The following is a 15,857-nucleotide window of genomic DNA, read 5'->3' as shown; positions in this document are numbered from 1 at the left end:
AAATAAAAAGATGCATGCACCCCTGCATTCACTGCAGCATTATTTATGATAGCCAAGATATGCAACCAAGCCAAGTGTCCATCCACAGACGAATGGATAAAGATGTGGTATACAAACACACACACACACACACACAGGAATATTCCTCAGCCATAAAAAATGAGATTCTGCCATTTACGAGCACGTGCATAAACCTAGAGGGTATTATGCTAAGTGAAATAAGTCAGACAGAGACAAATACTATATGAGTTCACTCATATGGAATCTAAAAAAACAAAACAAAACAGGACCAGACTCATAAACACAGAGAACAAACAGGTCGTTGCCAGAGGAGGGTGGGTTAGGGAGGCAGAGGACATAGGTGAAGGGGATGAAGAGGTACAAACTTCCAGTTATAAAGTAAAAATGTCACAGGGATGAAAGTACAGCACAGGGAATATGGTCAATAAGTCTGTAATCACTTTGTATGGTGACAGATGGTGATTGCCCTTACGTTGGTGAGCATTTGAGAATGTATATAGTTAGTCCAATCGCTATGTTGAACATCTGAAACTAATATGTCAACTGTACTTCAATTAGAATTTTTTTTTAAAAATTAAGTTTGAAGGTCTAATGCACAGCATGGTGGTTATAGTTAATAATACTGAATCGCATGCTTGAATGTTGCTAAAAGAGTAGATCTTAAATGTTCTCACCATAAAAAAGACCTGGTAGCTATGTGATGGGATGGAGGTGGTAGCTAATACCATGGTGGTAATCATTTTGCAATTTATAAATGTATCAGTCAACACATCCAACACCTTGAAGTGACACAGTGTTATGTTAACTGAAGAGGAGGGAGGGCCCAACGCCAGAAGGCCCAGATGTGACTGGCGCTGACCAGCCATCACCCTGTGAAGGGCTCCCTCTGGTCCGGGGCGGACCGCAGTTTTGGTTCAGTCTGATCTGCCTCTGATCTGGCAGAGGGAGGGGATCTGACTTGTTCCAGGAGATTCCAGAAGGGGGCGAAGAAGGAGAGTGTTCCAGCTGGGTTGAGGCCTGACCAGAGGCGCTCTGGGGGCGCTGGGCTGTGGGGCCAGGGGCTGTTTGCATGCTCTGTCCTGGCCCTGCCCCTCCTCCTACAGGCACGAACGGTCTTCTTCTGTGCGCGGCGTGGTGGACACCCAGCCGGACACCTGGCACAGAGTGGGTGCTCTGTAAATATGTAAGCAAGCATGCACTATAGAAGGGTTGACGAAAGGCAGTTAACCCAGGACCAGCGAGCCGCACCCATGCCGGGCCTGGAGGGAGCTCCAGGGCCTTCTCTCCGGAGCCGTCGTGGGCGAGGCACGGCCACCGCACACACGTGGGCTAACGAAGGCCTGGATGATAGAGAAAACCAAACACCTTTTGGGGGGAAGGGCGTGGGGCAGATGTGCGTGGGGGAAGGGGTGTGGGCCTGAGAGAGCTGAAGTGGGAGGAAGACTTCGTAGTTTTAAAATAGACTCGCCAACCCACTAATTACATATCGGGCCTGAAAACGCCAAAGCTGTTCTCCATTTGGAAAAAACCCTGCGAAGTAACTCTGCAAACACGCTCTATTTTCTTCTTTCTCCCTTTTGGGGAGGGGGATGTGTTGAGCATGTACATGACGACCATTATAAAAAAGAATTTCAAGGAAAAGCGATGGCCTGCAACCCGCCATCCTGCAGCCTTCACCCGCTCTTGTTACCCATTCCAACTGCATGTGCATGATTTTTCCGTCTTCGTGAACTTTAAATAGAGGCAACTTTTCAGTCTTTCCCTGTATTTTTCTCCTGAACGTTTCCCCATGTGGCCAAATCGGTTTCGTTATTACCAGTTTCGGCGGCTGAAGAAGTGGCCGTGCTTGCTTGGGGACTGTCACCGGAACAGAGCGGTGAGGACGTGTGCGCGCACGATGTTCTCCAGCCCGTCTGTCGGAGGGTGAGTCCCTGGGCGGACGGGGGTGGACGCTCTCAGGACCGGAGGTGAGCTTCAGCACCTCCCCGGCTACGGGCTGGTTTGAGCCCGGGTGGCACCACATTTGGTGCCTCCCTCGGATGCTGCAGCGTAGCAGAGGCTCCGGCCCTGGGGGCCTCTGCACACAGGCGTGCCCCTCACTCCTTGGCGAGAGAAGTGGGAAGGGGCTTTCTGAAGGGCCCCCACACCAGCAGCAGGGGGACGCTCCTGTGAGAGAACAGAGTGTCCTCGGGTTTGCGGAGGATACATACTTCTCCCTGCACGAGCCGTAAGGAGCGAAGGCGTGTGTTCCGTCCAGGGCTGGGCCGTGATCGCAGCCCCCCCCCCCCCCACTTTTCCTGCCCAGCCCGCGCAGAGCCCAGTGAACCCGCCCAGCCAGCGCCGGGGGTCTTGCTGCGGAGTCCCTCCTTGCTGTCCTTCAGGCTGCTCTGTTTCGGGCACTGCTGCGTGCCTGTTGGGATGGAATGCCCCCCGCCAGCCATGTCGGGGCGAAGCTGGATCTGGAAGAGCCGCAGACGGCCCGCGGCGTGGTCGATGGAGGGACTATGACAAGCGGCCTGGCAAGGAGACGTGGAGCGGGCGGTGAGTCTGCTTCCCCTGTTCCTCCTGCAACAAGGAATCTGAATTCGGGTGCTCCCTCCCTGCGATTTCAGCAAGGCCCTCATCACTTGGTTTCGCTCCCTCGCGTGAACACGTATTGAAGAGTTTTCCCCTTCCAAACGCTTCTTTTCCCCATGTGCGTTTTCCGGGGCCTTTTTGCGTGACAGTTGCGGGTCCCCCTCCGGGCCCAGAAATGCAGAGGAATTTCGACACTTAGCAGGCACTCCGTATCCTGCCCGTTTGGTGTGGAGGTGATGCTCAGTGCCTCTCTCCCCGAATGTGGCTTTCCTCTGTCAACAGGAACCGCTCCCCAAAATACATCTCCCCTCAACACCTCTGCTCCCTTCTAAGATTCCCCAGGAATGAAGCATCAAGGTGAGGACTGTTTCTCCCCTTAGGTTTCTGGACCACAGGCTCTACTCCCAGTCTGCCATCAGCTTCCCCTGCCTCTAATCCCGAGCACCCCACCCCACGCATCCCTCTGTGCTGGACAGACCCGGGGCGTCTGGAAACTTCATGACTACCATGTCTGGGCTCCCTTTCGAGGGATGTGGCCTGCATCCATGCCCTCCTCCATCCGTTCCTGGGGCTCCCGCTTGTGTGCTCACGGAAACCAGGGCAGGCGCCCTGGACGCCATCACTGGGCTAGACCATCACTGTCTGACCGAATGTCCTGCAACGATGAAGGTGTTTTACATCTGCGCGATCTGACACAGAGCCACGAGAGCGTCTGAAATGTGATCAGTGAATGAGGAATCCAAGCCCTCATTTTATTTAATTGCCTTTCCACAGGAAGTTCTGAACCACTTTTACCAGTATCCACAACTTGCTGAGACTTTGATCGGGATTGTGTTGAATTTATAGACCAAGTTGGGCAGAACCGAGGATACGGAGTCATCCTTCAACGAACATGGAATAGCTCTCCGTTTATTTAGATCTTCTTTGATTTCATTAATTTTGTAGTCTTCCCCACAGAGATCTTGTACATATTTTATTAGATTTTTACCTAAGCATTTCATGTTTTTGCCAGTGCTAATGTAAAATGGTCTGTTCATTTCAAATTCAAATTTTTTGTTGCTGGTCTTTATTAAGTCAACTGATTTTTGTATATTAACCTTGTGCCCTGCAGTCTTGCTGTAATTGCTTATTCATTCCAGGGGTTTTTATGTTGATCCTTTGGAATTTTCCTAAATCAACAATCATGTCATCTGTGAACAAAGATGGTTTTATTTTTTTCCTTCCCAATCTGTATACCTTTTCTTTCTTTCTTTTTTTTTTTTTTTTTTTTTGGTTTACTACATTAGCTAGGAATTCCAGCACAATGTGGAACAGGAGTGGTAGTGTGACAGGACATCCTTGTCTTGTTTCATCTTGGAGGGAAAACATCTAGTTTCTAACCACTAAATATGATGTTAACTAGGCTTTTTTATAGATGTTCCTCATGTAGTTGTAACGGTTTCTCCAAATTCCTAGCTTCCTGAGTTTCTTTTTTTTTTTTTTTTTATCATGAATGGGTGTTGAATTTGGCTAATGCTTGTCCTGCATCTATCGAAATGACCCTATTCTCTTCATTAGCTTGTGGAGGTGATCACATTGATTTTCAGATGTTGTCAGCCCCTTACTTGAAATAAATCCCACTTGGTTGTGGGGTGTAATTCTTTATACACATTGTTGGATTCAATTTGCCAACACTTTGTGGAGGATTTTTGCAAATATGTTCATAAGAGATGTTAGTCTGTAGTTCTCTTGTAATGTCTTTGTCTGGTTTTGGTTGTTAGGGGAATGCTGGCCTCATAGAACGAGTTAGGAAATACCCCCTCTGTTTCCATTTTCTGGAGGAGATTGCAGAGAAATGATAATTTGTTCCTTAAGTGTTTGGTAGAATTGACCAGTCTAGGCCTGGTGCTCTCCTTTTGTAAAGTAATTGTGGATTAAGTTTCTTTTGATTCAGGCCTGTTAAGATTATCTTTCTCCTTGTGGGCATTTTGGTAGATTGTGCCTTTCAAAGAATTGGTCTGTATCATCTAAGTTATCACATTTGTGAGGAAAGAGAGTCATTCATAATATTCCCTTACTCTCTCAATACCCGCGGGATACGTAGTGGCCTCTCCTTTCTGAGAGCCATTGCGTGATGTTACAGACGTCCGTGGCCTTCTGGGAGGCTACCCTCTACAGAGGTTTCCAGACGTTGCTGAGAAATCCATTTCATGTCTGCATTCCTGACTCTCCATTCTGCTGACTCTCTGAATTACTCTTGATGCTGTGTGTTAATAAAAGAGGAAAAACAAGGCCAGGAAGCCAGCCTTTTAAAAGATACAACACACTACAGGAGTCCTTTCCCAAATTCCCAAGAGTATCTATTCAGATGTTCTAGACAACCTATGAAAAAAGGGGAGGTCTAGCCATTATCACTTTAGCATAAGCCATCTTCACATGAGGAAAAACAGGTCTTCTGAGACTCGAGTTTAAAGCAAAGGAATAATTTCAAGATTGCACTGCACAGTACAGAAGTTAGCATTCCAGGAAAACTAGGGGAAAGGACACTTTGCAAGGCCTGAGTATAGAAATCCCAAACAAATTAGATATGAAGACTGAACTACAAGACAATTTGTGATTTATGGCTTTAATATTTAGGTGTGAAGTGAAGCCGGAATACTTTGTGTGGATTTTTTGTGACAATTTTATTAAAAAAAAAAAAAGGTAAATTACAAATTGAATGCTGGGGCTGATTCAACAGCCCATTTCATACATAACCCTCAATTTTTTTTTTTTTTTTTGAAGATTTTATTTATTTGACAGAGAAAGACACAGTGCAAAGGGAACACAAGCAGGGGGAGTGGGAGAGGGAGAAGCAGGCTTCCCGCTGAGCAGGGAGCCCGATGCGGGGCTCGATCCCAGGACCCCAGGATCATGACCTGAGCCGAAGGCAGACACTTAACGACTGAGCCACCCAGGAGCCCCTATAACCCTCAATTTCAAAATGTGCTCATCAAAACGGCTTTATAAATAATAATTTGGAACTTGGGTACAGAAAATTGGATTAGGTCATAATCTTTGGTTCACACACGGTCTGCCTTTAGTTATGTCCAGTGTAAGCATCCTGAACGGACTTACTCTCTGGGTGCCCGGGTGGCTCCGTCGGTTAAGCATCCAGCGCTTGATTTGGGCTCGGGTCTTGATCTCAGGGTCATGGGCTCAAGCCCCACATTGGGCTTCACACTGGGCATGGAGTCTACTTCGAACAAACAAAACTGAACTGACTCTCAAGAGCTGGGGGGCTTGACCACGTGGCACACATCCCTTGCCTCCTCCCTTCTAAGCACACCATCCTTAGTTTTCATCACTACATTTCTCTTCATCTAAACCCCATGTATAGGACTCACAAGTAAGTGTATCTTACTAAAATCTTTATAGGTGAGCATGTCGTATATTTTGACTTTTTTGCTCACTATATCTCTAAGTTAGGGCTTCCTGTGCCTTCCATGTTGCTGTGTCATTCAGGATCACTAGCTCTGATTACTGTATGATATTCTATTATAAGATTATATCGTATTTTATTCACCCACTCTTCAATGGGACTTGGGTTTTTCTAAGTTTTTGCTTTCTGTAAACACTGCTATGAAAATTGTTCATGTCTCCTGTTATCTATGTGCAGGTTTTTCTTGGGTATACATTGAGGACTGGAATTTCTGGATTACAGGATGTGTGAAAGTCCAACTTTAAAAGGTAATACCGGGGCGCATGGCTGGTTCAGTCAGAAGAGCAAGTGACTCTATCAGGGTTGTGAGTTTCAGCCCCATGTTGGACACAAAGATTACTTAAAAACTTCAAAAAAAATAAAAAAATAAAAGGTAACACCAAATCTTCTAAAGGACTGAACCACTTTTGACTAATACCAGCAGCTTATCAGAAGTTACGCGGGATCCCTCCAACACGATATATACTGCCAGACTTTTAAAATTTTGCCAGTTGAGTGGGTATAAAATGGTATCTCACTGTGGTATTGATCTGCATTGTAATTTCTCCCAATTTGTAACTCATCTTTTCTCTTTCTTTGAAGATACTTTAAATAATATATTAGTGCATAAAATAACCTCATTTTCCTTTCTTTCTAAAATTGAAATAGCTGACGCACGATGCTGTATTAGTTTTAGGTGGACATCGTAGTGATTTGACATTCATATACATTCAGAATGCTCACCACGATTAAGTGCAGTCACCATCTGCCATCAGAGTTATCATGATGGTATTGACCATGTTCCCTGTGCTGTACTTTTCATCCCGGGGACTTATTTTGTAAGTGGAAGTTTGTACCTCCTTGTCCCCCCATCACCAACTTTACCCACCTCCCCCTCTCCGGCAGCCACCAGCTTGCTGTCTGTGGTTTACATCTGTTTCTGTTCTGTGTGTTCATTGTTTTGATCCCACATAGGACTGAAATCCTATGGTATCTGTCTTTCACTTATTTCACTGAGCAAAATCACCTCTAGGTCCATCTATGGTGTTGCAAATGGGCAAGATCTCATTCTTCTTCCTTATGACTAATATTCCATCGTGTACATATATATACACACCACATCTTTATCTGTTCATCTTGATGGACACTTCAGGTTGCTTCTGTATCTTGGCTATTGTAGGTAATGCTACAATAAACAACAATGCTTTTATTTTTCTGAGTTAGCTTTCGTTTTCCTTAAGTAAATACTCCACACAGTATAACTGTTGAATCGTATGGTATTTTCATTTTCACTTGAGGACCCTCCATACTCTTTTCCACAGTGGCTGCACGGTTTGCGTTCCCATCAAGAGTGCACGAGGGGACCACGTCCTCGCCAACACCTGCTGTTTCTTGTGTTGATTTTAGCCGTTCTGACAGGTGTGAGGTGGTATCTCATTGTGGTTTGATCTGCATTTCCTGATGAGGTGGAGCATCTTCTTCTCTGTCTGTTGGGCATCTATAGGTCTTTTTCAGCAAAGTGTCTACTCAGGTCTTCTGCCCATTTTTTAAATCAAATTTTTTTGGTGTTGAGTTCCCATTCCGGAGGTTGCCTTTTCATTTTGTTGATGGTTTCCCTCACTGTGTGAAAGCTTTTTAGTTTCATGTGGTCCCGATTGTTTATTTTTGCTTTTCTTGCCCTTGCTTTGTCAGAGTATAGTTTAAGATCTTTTTGGGCTCTTGTGGCTCCAGATTTTAGGATCATTTATTCTGATTCTGTGAAAAATGCTACTGGTGTACTGATAGGGATTGCATTGAATCTGTAGATTGCTTTGGGTGGTATGGACATTTTAACAATATTAATTCTTCAAATCCATGAGCATGGAGTATCTTTCCATTCATTTGTATCACGTTCAATTTCTTCTACCAATGTCTTCTGAGTACAGGTCTTTCACCTCCTTGGTTAAGTTTATTCCTAGGTATAAAATACCTCATTTTAATACAGAATCTATCAATAACACTTTCAGTTAATGCTTTGTGTCTTAAGTAGTACTCTATCTCACGGCCAAAGAAGTAGTTATCTTTACCTTTTCCCCAAGTTTGAAAATTTTGTGTGACATTTAAGACATTAACTTCCTCTGGCATGAGAAAAGAGTTAATTTTCATCCTTTCCCACACAGATAACCGATTGTTCTAGCTCTAATTTTCAAATTAACTTCCCCGATGTTACATGCCACCTCTTAGACCGAAATTCAGTCTGTGCGTGCCTTTTTCCGGGCAATCTGGTCTATCCCATTGGGAAATGTGTACATCCCTTAGCTAATACCAAGCTCTTTTAATTAACATGGCTTCATGTGAACGAGTCCTAGCATCTGACAGGACAAGTGTCCACCCCCCTGCCCTTTCTTTTCCAAAGACACCTTAGCCCTTTGCTACCTTTTACTTTATAACTGCTTTAACAAGTTCCAGGAGAAAACTTGGTGGGATTTTGACTGGAATTGCTTTGCATTTACAGGTCTATGTGGGGACAGAGGACATCTTTATATTGTCTTCCTAGCCATTAACATGTCTCCCTCCCGGTTTACTGAGGTATTTAGTTATCGTCTCTTGATAATACTTGAGAATTTTTTCTTACAGAGGCCTTGAACATGCATGCAAATATCGAGTGTTTCCTCCTTTCTCCTTCTTAGGAACCTCTGTTTTGACTTACTCTGTTGAATACAGGATCCCCAACTCAATTCTGAACTCAAGCAGGGGACAGCAGGCAGCCTTTTGTTTCTGACTTTAAAACAGAATGAGTTTCCTCTTTTTGGAGGATGCTTGCTTTTTCTTTTGTTTGTTTGGTTTTACACAGAAACTATCAGCTTAAAGAAATTGCTCCCTAGTTCTAATTTATCAGTTCTCATCATGAATGGGTGTTAAATTCTGTTCAATACTTAACATAAATCTGTTGGGCTAGTGAGAACAGTTTTCTCTTTTTAATCTGTTCATGTAACAAATTAACAGATAACATTTAAATAGATTACATTTACAGATTTTCATGCTAAGCCAACATTACATACTAAGATAGAACTTACAAGTAAAGTAGTGGTAAACAAATTTAAACCTAGAAATTTGTATTGTAAAATACTGCTTTTTACCTGTTTTACGTTTTGTGTTAAAAAAAGACTGTATGCCAGAGAAGTCTGAAAACCACAGGACAAATGGTCTTTCTCGTCCACAATCCTCCAGCTGCCATGTTTGAATTATGCCCTTTCAGTTTCTCTAATTCTACCAGAAAAAGGAGCTCCTAACCAGATGCTAACTCAGTGTGACAGGATGTAGAACAGAGCTAGAAAATTCGATATCTATGTGACAAAAAGCAGTTCTTGGTGTTAAAGAAATGCTGACCCCTTCAATTCAAAGGAATCTAAGATTACAATTTATCGTCATAAGATCAGACACAAATAGATGTGAGAACAGTAGCAGGACCTGTACAAAATTAATAAAGTAGAAAACTAAAGGACCAAAAGTCGAAATTAACTACCAGAAAGAAGAGCAGAGAAAGTAATACAAGGGAACGTTATGGTTTTCCTTTTTATTTAATCAAAGACTGGTGGGTAAACATAAATACAGCACAATTACTTCAGATCATTCTTCATATTGTATACACACAGACCGATGAACGTAATCTGAAAGAAACCTGCAGTCGGCAATGAAATGCATACAGCTTTTCCTTCCCTCGCTCAAAAAAATTTAAAAACACACAAACTTAGAATCTCATCAGCACACACTCTCCTGTGACAAATGATTCAGACATAAATAGTGGGTGCAAAGAAACCATAGGCTAACATATGCAGAACCTTTGTTAATGAAAACCCAGAAGCAGCCGTAAGGATGAAGATACATTCAGTGACTGGTAACTAGTTGTGCCCTGAGGGGCGCCATCGACAGAGATCGTGCTGCAGAGAAAAGCTATGTACACACACAATGAGAAAATAAACTGCAAGATCAACGCATGCATGTTTAATACTGGAAAAATCACGGCCCTCCAAAATTTCTCCACATTTGTTATAAAAGCCCTCTGCACTCAACTAAAATTAAAATGATCTTAAAAGGATAATACTTGTGAAGTTTACTTAAAGTCTTTTCAGCCACAGAAACTGCAATGGAAATAAATGTTCAGAGTCATTTTCAAAACAAAAACAAAAATCTATTCTTCTGATGACATGCATGATTAAAAGGTCTATGCAAGATACATTGCTCTACATTCCCAATGACTAGGAAAAAAAACCTCAAGTCAATTTTTAGTTTGCAGATGGTCAAAGGATTTTGTATTCCAGCAGGAGTTCAAATCTTCTGGATCTTTTCACCAACAACTACTGGATTTTCTTTTCTGATTTTCTCAGCAGCATCAGCTTTGTAATTGTAAGAGCAATTGTGTACATCGGAGTAACGATGCACACCACAGTAAACATTTCCACACCGGCATTCAAACCCTGAAAATGATCAGTACACACACGTGAGTTGGATGGAAGGTCTGTTAAGTTCCTTAGTACCATTAATGTTAAAAATATCATGATTTGGGGCAGCCATCTGAAGAATCATTCCAGACAGTTTCAGGACCCAGTAACGTTTCCAGAATTCACTAGTTGATAGCTTCCGTTTTATTCCTAGCTACAAATAGAGGCTTGTATGCCCAGCGGATCCTCGCCGCTTCTCTCCTGAGCTCAGTCTCTTCACCTGTGATGTGACCACAACTACTTCTTAGCAAAATCAGGACTGCTACACTGCATGGAAGACACTTCTCAAGCCCACATTCTAAATGTGAAATAAGCACTCCCTCAGAAGGCAACCTGAAAACTGAACTAAGCGAAGGTGTAACGAGACTGCTGGGAGAACTGCTAAGAAACAGCACGCTCCGCACCCTGGCTTCCCGGGCAGACCCCCAGTGCAGAGGCGACCCGGCTCCTGCTGGCTGAGTGAGAGCAGGGCCTGGAGTCCAGAGCCTGAGCGTGAATCCGCTTACTAATGCAGGCAAATTACTTAGCTCCTCTGAGCCTCAGCTTCTGCATCTGTAATTTTGAAATAATAAATTACTATAGGGATTAAATGAGGAATGTGTTAAACGCTTAACATTTAGTAAGCATACCATAAATGCTATTTATTTTAGGGACATGCCCAAAGAGTTGAAGCCAAAAGAGAGAGAAAGAGAGAGTGTGGATAGTCCATATCAAACCCGTCCTGATTCCCAAAATTAAGATTTTATGGTAGGAAGGAACTGTTGGAAATGGAGCAGAGGAATCAGTATTTCGAATGCTGACATCTGATGGAAGTGTCCTCTACCACATTTTGTTTTTGCTTCAGAAACATATTCTGTAGCTTCATGATAAGGAATAGAAAATGAAGCCTACAGCAACACCAGGCTGACAGGTTGGACAGGACGGAAGTTACTACGCCTCAGCCTTCCAATCACGAAGTCTGAGAGTGTCTGAGATGCAGAAAGACTATTATTTGTTACTAAACATGTGTATTTTAAAATACCTGATTTGTTCATGCTTGTATTCTTTAAATAAACACATCTGCCAAAGCATGGGCCAGTCTTCAACACCTTTGATACCAGACTGCACTCCACCCTCCACCTTCTCTACAACCTGTTCCCTGGCCAGAGAAACCTTCCTCAGATCCTGAAACTCTCATCTACTCTTCTCAGCTCTGAAGTCAAATTTTTGTGGAGTATTCAGCACAATGCCAGGCACACAACAGATAATAAATGGATTCTTTCCAGCTGCGCGTGCTCCCCACCTTGGGGCACAGCCCACGGCAGCAGCCTTCTCAGGGGACACCCCTCTTCCCAGGCCATGTGCTACTGCCGCCCTCCCCAGCTCGGGCCCCTCAACACGCCCCGTTCTTTCCTTTATCCGACCTTCTGTTCAGGCTAATCTTTCTGCCCGAAATGGCCCTGTTTCTATCCATTCTAAGTCCTACTCATCGTTCAAGACTCAGCTGAAACACGCTGCCTCCATGACGCTCTCCGTGATGGGCCTCTACTCCCCTTCTTTTACATGAATTAATTAGGATACCTGTCCCTGAACTCCCAAAGTAATCCACTGACTGTACTCAATCTACTTCATTTGCTAAATATCCAGATAATATTTCAAGTATTTTTTCTTCCTCTCTTAGTAACAGAACCGTCTAACAGCTCTGTTGCAGTCTTGCAGCGGGGGGCTGACGCCTCACAAGGGCTAACTCACTGGGCCCTCACGAGCACCATCATCAGCCATTCTACGCAGACAAAGTACCTCTCGGCCTGCCAAGTACTTAACTACCCCCTTCCTCCGCAGCTTCCGGCTTTGCCACGGCAGGAGCCATGCCTTTCACAGCACCTGGCACTGTGACCCGACCTGTCGAATGCTCTCAAACCCAGCTGGAATGAATTTTTAAAAGCAAATCTATTCATTTCACTTTCAGGTATATAATTAAAGCTACTTTATTTAAGAAAATTCAGAAGCTGAAGTATATCCAGTATTAACTCTCATGGGAACAAAAATGATCTGCATTGAAGCCAGGAACACTAAGCCATGCATTATTTTAAAATACAATCTTAAGTTTAAACCATTGGATTTAGGCCCTTACCAGTAAGTCCCACTTTCTTCCTGCACATGAAACAGCGATTCTTTTTTTGTTTTGGTTTTTCAAGAGACTTGCTTTGCTCTTCAGATGGCTGTTGTGCCGTATCTGATACTGAAGCTGACAAAAACAGGAAGGTGGTAAAATTTAATCATTCAGTAAGATTTTAATACTGGGTGGTGGCTGTCCCCCTGCCCCACCCTCAGTAGTGATCTGTTACTGGGCGGATAACTGAGGAATCTCTTAGCATGGAAAGATGCTTACAGTAAATTACAAAGTAGACATTAATACAACACCCTTTCCATTAAACCTATGTACCTATGTTATGCACTTGTGTGCACACATGGGCACACACAAGGAATCTAGAACATATACTGGTATGTTAATGGTGACTCCAGAGGTCTAGTGCGGTATTCCCTATTTTTTCTAGTAATTATGTATTTGACCCCCACGCAAATACTAGCTGGGTATTCTAAGGGGGTGTGTAAGAAAATGGCCACAACCCAACTCTGAAATATTGCTGGGGTCAGAACTATGTAGATTCCTCAGAGAACAAGGGCAGAAAGGGCTGAAACCAAGATTAGGTGGAACACTATGTTTAAAATTCTCAGAATGTTTCACATAAAACCTTTAAAATGTTAGGAAGATAAATTTATTAGAATGTTATAATTAGGATAATAAATGGACGTGCGTAAGTAGCAAAACCAAGGCCAGCTGCACCAAGATTCGGTCAAAGCACTGTGCCCACATCTGAACCAATGTGAACCCTCCTGTCCCTCATCCCCTGGCCCTCCCGACGCTGTCACCGGAGTCAGAGTCTGTCACATGACCCAGCACACATGACATCTCGCTCTAAAGCAACGACTTTCTGCAGCCAAGTTCTCGCCCTCTGAGTTTCTCAGCATCCAGTCCTCGAGGACTCTCCTGCTCAACCACTGTGGAGCCAGCCCTCTGCTCACACCATTTACAACCAATCCAAAGCATACAAAGTCTTCTCATCTCTGGCCTTCTGTCAACAGCCTTTCTGTGTGGAATGCTTTCCCACGCCCCTCCTGTCCCACTCTCTCCCTGGCTTACTCGAATTGGGCTTTCTTGTTTAAGCTTATACCATCAACTCTTACTCCATCCTCTACCCAACGACTTCAACAGGAACCTTCCTATGTGCCCCATTAGTAAGGCCCACACTATTGGAACGGCCTCTTTGTCTTCCCCCGGCTTAGCAGTGAGCTCCTCCAGCGCAGGAGCTTGTCCTCTCCACTCCTGCTCCAGCCGGCGCTGGCACCCCGACCACAGGGCAGGTGCCTCACAAAACCTGCTCAGCTGCATTCCTTAATTACTCACCCACTGCAGTCATGTGCCCCAGTTGCCCCAATTCCACGGTAAGTGAGCCCACCAAGGGCCGGTGGTATCTTACTTCCCATATGAATCTCCAGCACCCATCACAATGACCTATACACAGCAAATGCACAAGCATTTGACCTAATGGATTCTAATCTGCTTATGTTAACTATATTAGCTCCCATTTTAACAAAATATGACAAAGACAAAACACCACAAACAAGTAAACTCCACCTAGAAATTCTGAAACCAGATGGGAGACAGCTGTGCTAATATAAACATTTTAAACAGATTATGGACACATAAAACCTTTTATTATTAATAAATAAATAACCTCAGAATGTGAACTCTATGATGGTAGTGGCTGAACATCTTGCTTACTTATTTTATCCACAGCTCCTAGAACAGTATCAAATAACATTTTGCTATGTGTAAAGAGCTCAAAAATAGTTTAACTTGCCATCAGAAAAGAATCTGTTTATTGTCTCTGAAATGTGTAAGCCATAATATCCAACCTGTTCTCCCAACTGTGATAGTCACACAAACTTACACAAACAATGCTTAAATTACAGCAACAACACAAACTCCAAGAAAACCTTAACAAAACCAGGTGAACTACTGAGGCACAAACTTTGGAATCTGGAAATGGAGGAGAGTGAAGATACGTTTCCCTGCCCCGCCCCCACACTCCTGCACACACACGTCTCAGTCCTAATGCTCTGTCCACAGCAGATGCACAACCTTTAGAGTTAAGGATCCACAGGCAGCCCAAGAGCTGGTGAGCGAGGGATAGCATCTGAGGCTGATCATCGTCCACTCATGACCCCATGAGACTAAGGTGACCTTCGCTTGCCTCCAGCTACCGACTGCCAGCTTGAATTGAAACATTCACCAAATCAAGTTCATGGGCAAGATGACCTAGTATTGTGTAAACGCCTAGGATTCCCGGAAATTACCCATTTCCTTATATGTGAGATTTAAGACCAAAGCATGCCTTATCAAACTCTTAATCATGTAAAAGGAAACAATTCTGTCTTTTAAAAGGGCCATAAACATATTGAACCTGAAGCCAAAATGAGAAGTGTCCTCAGAACTAGGCAGTTTCTCACAGTGTGACAGGAGAACTGGATACAAGGTCAGCTGCTTGTTAATGACTGAGAACAGGCAGCCGCCTACGTCCTATCTGCTGGTCTGCAAGGTCTGTTTGGGAGGCCTAGGCATGAAGGCTGGGAAGTAAACTTAAATCCCAACTAGACAAAGTCTACTGGCCAGTAATTTTAAGATACTTCACAAGCCCTCTGGTTCTGGGTCCTGCTAAAAAAGTACACAAATATAACAATAAGTATATAAACTATCTAGCATTACTTCTGTTACCCTTGTTTGGAAGCACATTAATACACATGATGAATACTAACAACTGGGAGTCATCTGACAGCAGACACAATCCCCACGTAACGTAATAATGCGCACGTCTTCCTCACACAGTAGGACCAGTCCCCCCTCCTCGGAGGTCAGACGAAGCTCGGTGCTTGGGGGCTTCTACTCACCACTTACACCCAGTGCTGACACCGAGTGGTCCCTCGACAGACATTTCCTGAATGAACATACACTTTTCCAACAACCCACTGGGAGAACATTCATTTTCCTTCTCTGTACTTCATTTTATGCAAAATGAGGGGTTGAACCAAATGATCTTTAAGTTATTCCTAGCTCAAAAATTCTTTACAAAATGACATTTTAAATATTCAAGGGAAAAATAAGCCTTACAGTATAGCAGGGTCCAAAAAAATAGACCAAGCCATAGATTTAATTATGTATTTTCCAACCACTGGGTTAAAAAGTATAGAAGGGCAAAATTAATATATATTATCATTTAAAAGGTAATCAGGGGCGC

The 15,857-nt window shown here is 43.7% G+C and overlaps 1 protein-coding gene across 6 annotated transcripts in view; it reads right to left on the bottom strand.

The window, feature by feature from the left end:
- Window positions 1-9,578: 9,578 nt before the first annotated feature.
- Window positions 9,579-15,857, bottom strand: part of ZFAND6 (zinc finger AN1-type containing 6) — a 70,261-nt gene continuing 63,982 nt past the window's right edge. For all 6 annotated transcript variants that reach the window (XM_054513270.2, XM_064569776.1, XM_045899285.3 and 3 more), the window contains 2 exons: window positions 12,632-12,745; window positions 9,579-10,494 (listed from right to left, as the gene is read on the bottom strand). In XM_054513270.2, the coding sequence (XP_054369245.1) occupies window positions 10,346-10,494; window positions 12,632-12,745 (263 nt within the window). In that variant the 3' untranslated portion in view covers window positions 9,579-10,345. The remainder of the gene's footprint in view (window positions 10,495-12,631; window positions 12,746-15,857) is intronic.

The sequence above is a fragment of the Mirounga angustirostris genome, unplaced genomic scaffold (assembly GCF_029215605.1).
Source record: "Mirounga angustirostris isolate CCGP_5_RB_7025 unplaced genomic scaffold, mMirAng1.0.hap1 SCAF_9, whole genome shotgun sequence".
NCBI lineage: Eukaryota > Metazoa > Chordata > Mammalia > Carnivora > Phocidae > Mirounga > Mirounga angustirostris.
This window is presented reverse-complemented; position numbering and strand designations above follow the sequence as displayed.